Source organism: Herpailurus yagouaroundi, unplaced genomic scaffold, assembly GCF_014898765.1.
Source record: "Herpailurus yagouaroundi ecotype Mexico unplaced genomic scaffold, PumYag 251, whole genome shotgun sequence".
In the NCBI taxonomy this organism is placed as follows: Eukaryota; Metazoa; Chordata; class Mammalia; order Carnivora; family Felidae; genus Herpailurus; species Herpailurus yagouaroundi.
The window spans coordinates 718159-725740 of NW_024412468.1; the positions used below are offsets into that span (position 1 = coordinate 718159).

At 42.3% G+C, this 7582-nt stretch overlaps 1 protein-coding gene across 1 annotated transcript in view; it reads left to right on the forward strand.

The window, feature by feature from the left end:
* The window catches only part of CFAP300 (cilia and flagella associated protein 300), a 23366-nt gene extending 16224 nt beyond the window's left edge, over window positions 1-7142 (forward strand). The window contains exons 6-7 of the mRNA XM_040460818.1: window positions 5540-5606; window positions 6474-7142. Coding sequence (XP_040316752.1) covers window positions 5540-5606; window positions 6474-6602 — 196 coding nt within the window. The 3' untranslated portion in view covers window positions 6603-7142. The remainder of the gene's footprint in view (window positions 1-5539; window positions 5607-6473) is intronic.
* Window positions 7143-7582: the final 440 nt, after the last annotated feature.

Below are 7582 nucleotides of genomic sequence, written 5' to 3' on the forward strand. Positions count from 1 at the left end.
CATGTCACCTTTACCCCAGGTCTCCTGTCACACTCACCCCAGGTCTCTTGTCACACTCACCTCAGGTCTCCTGTCATGTTGGCCCCAGGTCTCTTTTCACACTTCTCCTAGATTTCCTGTCACACCCACCCCAGAACTCCTGTTATACTTACCCCAGGTCTCCTGTGACATTTACCCCAGGTCTCTTTTCACATTTCAGGAGAACACAAGATTCCTCAGGCTGTGTAAATTTGCTTGACTAATAGTAGAACAATTACCTTTTTTGTAAAGAGGTGGAAAGATTTTTATCTAGGCATAAACTTTACATTTTTAAGTTAATTCTAAATTCCAGGTTTGCTTAGGTGATCCACTAGTTCTGTTTTTCTCTCTTTGAAGATCTAATTGGTATAAAAACTTTATAATCATTTATTTATACTTTGGGTTGGGCTTTTCAGTGATGAAGATATTGGATCATGTCTGTAGGCAAAAGGGATAGGAACAAGTGAAAGCAGAGTGTAGTTACAAGATTTTGCTTTAATCGGAAAAAAACAGAATTAGCTTGTCGTAAAACTCTCGATCGTTACTTGCACTCAGCATCTCAAATCTCACTTCTGCTCTGTGTGTCATTCAGCTGTGTGACAACTACGTGATATAGTTATTTCACTTCATTCTTTTTCTTATATAGTTTTTTTTAAGTTGATTTATTTTGAGAAAGAGAGAGAGAGAGAGTGGGGGAGGAGGAGAGAGAGAGGAGAGAGAGAGACTCCCAAGCAGGCTCCTCGCTGTCAGCTCACAGCCGGAGGCAAGGCTGGAACCCATGAACCGCGAGATCATAACCTGAGCCAAAACCGAGAGTCAGACGCTTAACTGCTTGAGCCACCCAGGGGCCCCTCTGATACGGTTTTAAAAACAAAAATTATTTCTTTAATTTGCCTCTGATTTTTGTGGAAAAGTTACTCTGCCAATACATAAAGATTGTCCAAAAAAATGTTAGGAACAGAATTTGAGAAAAACATATACATACTCACATCCAAAACATTCTGTCCTTATATTCAGCTCGTGAAAACCCGTAGGCCTGCTTCCAGCACTCCCTGCAGATACTCTGTGGTACACCTAGTCTCACACACACACACACACACACGCGCGCGCGCGCGCGCGCACCGCTGCCACGACATCGTGTTGTACTTCACTGGCCACACGAACGTGTGGAATTCGTCACCATCGTGTGCTATGCAAGAGGAGATTCTGCTGGAGGTGTTTGAAACAGAAGTAACTTTAGAACCTAAACACTGAAGAAACTGTTTTCCCTGACCTCCCCTGTCCTGGATTCTCATCTGTGACTCTTCCACACTGCTTGGGTGCTAAGTGAAACCATGGCTCCAGGGTTAACGGCCACTGGTAAAATGAGTGGTCAGAATTCACGGCATCCAACAGAAAGAAGAGAATCACACCCTCAGAATCCCTTAGGCAGGCAACTGACAAGTGTTAATACTGTGCACAGAACTCCGCCAGGCTCCGAAGAGACTACAAGAGGAGCATCAGATAGCCCTTGACCTTAAGGAAATTATAAGAAACTAACATATTAAGTAATAGTTTAGAAGGTTTTTATAAGGAAAAATTGTTATGAAATCAAATGTTTGATTTTTTATAGGCAAATGTTTGCAGCTCCTGATACTGTAATAAATACCCCAGAAGTTGAAAAGAGGACATTACTAGGGTGGCTGTGTTAGGGAAGTCTTGATGGAATGCGGTCCCCAAGAGCCAGCAGAGAGGGCAGCCCGTCCCCTGTCCAGGGGAGACACGCACGTCACTGGTCTGCCATTCCAGGGGACGCTGAGAAGGAACCAGCCCAATTCCAGCATTTCTCTTATTTGAGAACCATTAACTCTTTCTCATGATGATCCAAGTTGAAGCAGGCTGATGAATTTCTCTGCTAAGTGCGGAGGAGATGTGAAATTGTCTTCCCAAAACAACTTTAGAAGAAAATTATGATGAGAATAAATATTCGCTTAAGATGGCTGAAGTGCCAGTGCAAAGCGACTGAACGGGCTGAATGATCAGAGTCCCTTCGGAGCCATGCCGGTTTGCTTGTCACTCGCACTGCCTCTGGCTTTTCTAGCTGGTTGTGCTGATTTGGGTCAGAGGCGGTGGCATTTGGTCCAGGTGAGGGTGCAGGGTGGATCGGTGTCGCTCCTCGGGAGGAATGCACGTGTAGGGGAAGCACCCGTGGACCTCCAGCAGTTGTCAGTACCTTGTCATCCTGAGCCACATTTCCAGACAAGTCACTTGTACAAGCCAAGTTAACCGGCAAGGATATTGTTTTTTCCTGTCCCGTAACTTGAATTTTGGGTGTTTGCACATCTTTTAGGAGAACGTCTGCTATCTTTTAAATTGTACACGCAGTAGCTGCTTTACATTATCTAACTCTGCCCTTGCAGAGAAACGTCATCACTAATCTGCTCCAGAAAAGACGTGCATCCCTTATGTGTGTCCGTGTTGGAGGCACGTCACAGAGCTTGATTTTAGTGGTCTCTGGCTCAAACCAAAGGGTGAGAACATTCCAAAGATATGTTTTCCCTCATCCGTTATTACAAGTCCCATAAAATACCCTTTTGAAATGTTCTGGAAAGTGCCTTCTTTTCAAGGATTATGGTTCTTTTAAATAATATAGGTAATACTTTAGAGTCGGTTCATTAGAGAGTAAATATGACCAGTTTCATTACATTTGAAAAATGTCTACGCAGAAATAATTCTGTAGTTACTAATGGAAGCCTTTGTCTTTTCTGCTGTCAATATTAAACACAGGCTCCGATCAAAGTTTTTGGAGAGGTTTTCCAAACTGCGTATCTGCCTGAGATGTGAAATGTTATTATTTAAACTGTGAGGCTTACGGGGCGCCTGGGTGGCTCAGTTGGTTAAGCGACCGACTTCGGCTCAGGTCATGATCTCACGGTTGGTGAGTTCAGGCCCCGCATCGGGCTCTGTGCTGACAGCTCAGAGCCTGGAGCCTGCTTCGGATTCTGTGTCTCCCCCTCTCTCTACCCCCTCCCCTGCTCATGCTCTGTGTCTCTCTGTCTCTCAGTAATAAATAAAAACATTTTAAAAAATTTAAAAAAAAAATAAATAAATAAACTGTGAGGCTTAGATTATGGCCCTCAAATGCTAATTAAGCAGTGGGATTCTTATTTCTTTTTTTTTTAAGCTTATTCATTTATTTTGAGAGAGAGAGAGAGCGGGAGAGGGGCAGAGAGAGAAAGAGAATCCCAAGCAGGCTCCGCACTGTCATCACAGAGCCCGACGCTGGGCTCAAACTCCCGAGCTATGAGATCATGCCCAGAGCTCAAATCAAGAGTTGGTCACTTAACCAACTGAGCCACCCAGGAACCAACTTCTAATAATGTTCAAATAGTAGTTTCTTCGGTAAGTAGTACACTACAGTACATGTATGTGTTAAGTGATTGTTAAATGAAGTGTCAAACACTAAATTTTCTTCTCAGTTTATTTGGTAAGTACAAACTTTCACAAGGGTTGGTCTAGGTTGTTTTTGTTTTTGTTTTTTACTGTGCTAATTTACATGCAGTAAAGTGAACAAATTATAGTGGACCTACAGCTTAGTGAATTTTTATATATTTATACCCGTATCACCATCTCCAGATCAACACTTAAAATCGATATAACCATAGGTATGTTCTGTAGTTTGGTTTGGGTGGTTATGTAGGTGTGTGCAGTATAAATGTTTTATATGGAGTGACTATGGTTACCCCTTGGATAAGCACAGAACTTCAAATATAGTCTTCAGTTTTTAAGCAGTATATGTTAAGTGTTTAGAGAAATAAAATGACCTTAATCCATGTCGTAGAAGGATATGGAAATTAATTGCATGATTTCTGCAGATAAAAGCTGCCTAAAAAAAACAAAAACTGCCCAAGAACTTTTAACCCTGACATGGCTCAGGTCTGCCCATTCCAGTAGGTGCGCAAACACACACACACACACACACACACACACACACACACTGGACACAGTCCCCCTTCGTTCTCCTCCTGGCCCACCTCACTCTTTCATATGTAGTGAAGGAGAAAGATGCTTGCACCTAGTGAAGTGAGGAAGGGGCCAGCTTCCTTTCAATGTGACGTCCCCCTGTCACCCAGGAGGACTGCCTGTGGTGCACATCTGCTGGATTGGAGGCAGGGGATGAGCGGTTGAGACCTAGGGAAAGGACCTGGATGGACGCTGTGTCACCTGGAGTCTATTCCCAGAAATACCACTTTCAGCTGGAATGTCTTTAATGTCTCGTTTAACTTCTCTGGCCCTGCTGTCTCTAAACCTGGTAAAGTCGTGCCCAACAGCCTCATGGGGCTGTGTGGTCTTTATATGAAGGAAGTTATATGAAGGTATTTTGCAGATGGTAAAGCATTAGGAAGGGAACATGTGTGCATCGCTTTCTGTAGCTTGTTCCTTCCCTCTCTGTGCTTCCGCTCTGTGCTGCCGCAGGGAATCTTGTGGGGGAGAGTAACTGAAAGAGAGGTACTGAAAGAAAATAATTTTAATATGATATCATTTAATAGTACATAATTTAACAAATAGTTTTCACATACCTTATCCCACTCGATTCTCACATAATTCCAGAAAGAACCATAGTATGCCCAGTTGACGTGTGAGGAAATTGGTGTTCAGAAAGGTTTATCTTTCCCAAAATGAACCAACAAAGCAGTGCCAGAGCTGGCGTGTTGTTTACGTTGTTGAATTCTGTAGTTGCGCTTTTGCCTACCCCTTACCGCTGCCTACACTTCAGTCGGACTTTTATCAGTTCTTATTTTTCTGATAATTGTCTCTGGCTTGGGAAACATTCATCCTGAGTCTCGGTCAGACCTCAAATATTCTAACTGTAAAATTACCTGTTCTGCAGTTCTCCATCCTGGGGTAAAACTGCGGGTCCGTCCTTTTCAAACCATTTGAGTCGGATAGTGTGTATTTCTATATTATGTATGCATAAGAACACCCGCATACTAAAGGGATCAGTATTCTAAATGTATTATGCCAAACACTAAAAATAGGCGGGGGTGGGGGGGGTGGGGGGCGCCTGGGTGGCTCAGTCAGGTAAGCATCTGACTTCAGCTTAGGTCTTGATCTCACTGTCTGTGGGTTCGAGCTCCACGTCGGGCTCTTTGCTGACAGCTCAGAGCCTGGAGCCTGCTTCAGATTCTGTGTCTCCCTCTCTGTCTCTCTGCCCCTCTCCTGCTCATGCTCTGTCTCTTTCTCTCAAAACTGAATAAACATTTAAAAAAAAATGTAGGGGTACCTAGGTGGCTCAGTTAAGCGCCTGACTTCAGCTCAGGTCATGATCTCACGGTTCGTGGGTTTGAGCCTCGGATCGGGCTCTGTGCTGAACACTTGCTGGGAGCCTAGAGCCTGCTTCGGGTTCTGTGTCTCCCCCTCTCTCTGCCCCTCCCCCGCTCATGCTCTCTCAAAAATGAATAAACGTTAATAAACAAAAATAAATGTATTATGTAAATGCTTGTTATATTTAAAATGTATCCCTCCCCCCCCCCCATTTTAGTGTTCGAAAGAATCCTCAAACCAAGAAAATACAAATTACCTCTTCCATCTTTAAAGTTACGGCATACGTAAGTGTTGAAGGGGAATTTGCAACCAATCAATTTAATTACTGGGTATTAACAGGGTTGTTACAATGGGAGTTGGCAACTAGTGCAATGTTATATCTGGGAGAAAAGATGATGGATGATATTTAGTGTTTTTGTCAAAATTAGAAGTTGATAAGTTACGCTTTTATTTGGAGAGCCATACAAACGTCCCCCCTGGCCTCTTTTCTGTTGTCCCTGTCTAATAATAGTCCGTCCTTATTTAAGAGCGAAATGTGTGACTCAGATGCAGAACACATTCTCTAGCTTGTCGGACCGTAGCTTCTAGGGCAGATAAGTAAGGATGTTGTAAATGTCTGTATATCACAGAATCTGATGCTTGAATTCTAGTGTCATATAAGAGATTGTTAGCACATTTGAAGCAGTTTCTAAGTATCTTTATTCAGTCACTTAACAAATACTATTAAGTGCCGGTTGTGTATCCCCCGCTGTGTTGGGCATTTTGTGGTGATAAACAAAAGAAACAAAGTTGCTTCCCTCATAGTATGTAAAGATCACATTCTAAAGGAAAGCAAAGATAGAAGAAAATTGCAAAACAAATTTTTGCAATATTAGCACTTTAAAAGCACTTTTTCAAAAGAGAAGATTTCCTTTTAGACTCTAAGTTCCTTAAGGTCGAGAATTATATGCATTTGTATTGTACATATGTACTGTTAGCCCAGTAGACTGCTGTCAGTAAATATTTTAAAGTATCAGATAATTACCAATTTAATTGTCAAAGATTTGATGTAAGTTTCATGACATTTTAGCAGAAAATATATAGTAGTTAAATATGTTGATTATTACTTACATGCAGTTGTAGACTAAATAACCTAGGTTTATCTTTTTCAGGATTCCGCTGGCATGTGCTACCCTTCAACAAAGTCTCATGAACAGACATTTTCTTACTTTCTTGTGGATCCGATCAGGCGTCATGTTCATGTTCTATACCACTGTTACGGTGTGGGGGAAATGTCTTAACAGTATTCTTTCAGATTATCGATTTTACTGTTTTTACCAGTTTTTTATTTTGACGTCATTTTATAGGTAAACATCTCCTTTGCCAGTTAATTTAAGTAAAATGTAGAGAAGCCGCATAGAACAGAAGGACACGGTACAAGATGCCTGTCTTTAAATTTGCCTGGAGTGGTAGCATAGGGACCGAACTCCATCCCTACCACGGCCTACACCAATATAGTTGTGGACAATTTACAGAAAGATACAAGGAACTAAAAATCCAGTCCGTATTTGTCGCATTAGGATTCAAGTAAGGCCTTGATTTTCCACGTATTTTATTTTAGAAGCTAATTAATTTTAGCTTGAAACTGTGGCAGAAAACTGACCATCTCTCCACTGATCATTATTATCAGCTGTTAGCTTTTCAAATTTGAGTTTCATTTCATTGCATTTCTTCATTGCATAAAGATTTACACGTCCAGGGGTGTAAAATGCATAACAATTCCTTTGCTTCGTTTGTCCCAGTTAAAATCCTCAATAAAAAAAGTCATGTTCTGAAAGTAATCATGTTCTGAAGTCTTTTAGCACATAATAAATTACCTCTGCGGCTGCCCCACAGCTGGCCGAGGATCCACCTCTGAACAGAGTTGCCCCGATGGTCTTACTGAGGTGGCAAGAGAGGAAAGAGCGGGTCTCTTAGGCTACATTCTCCTGTTTCCTCGTTACTTTCCAAGAATGAATATATAACTTAGGTTTCCTTCATGGTAAAAATGACCAACCTGTACCCAGAGGAACAGAGAGCCTGCGAGAAATGTTGGGACTTTGAGGAGAGGCGAGTTTGGAGTCTGTGTTTGTGTGTCATAAGGACAAGAGTGATGACCTTGGATTTGTGCCTGTGGATTTACCTGAAAAGCGGCCACCAATTAGCTAGAGAGTTCGGGGGGAGACGGGTTGTGTCACCTGTGATGCCCAGCCCAGTGCTTGGCATATTCCGCGTCTACTGG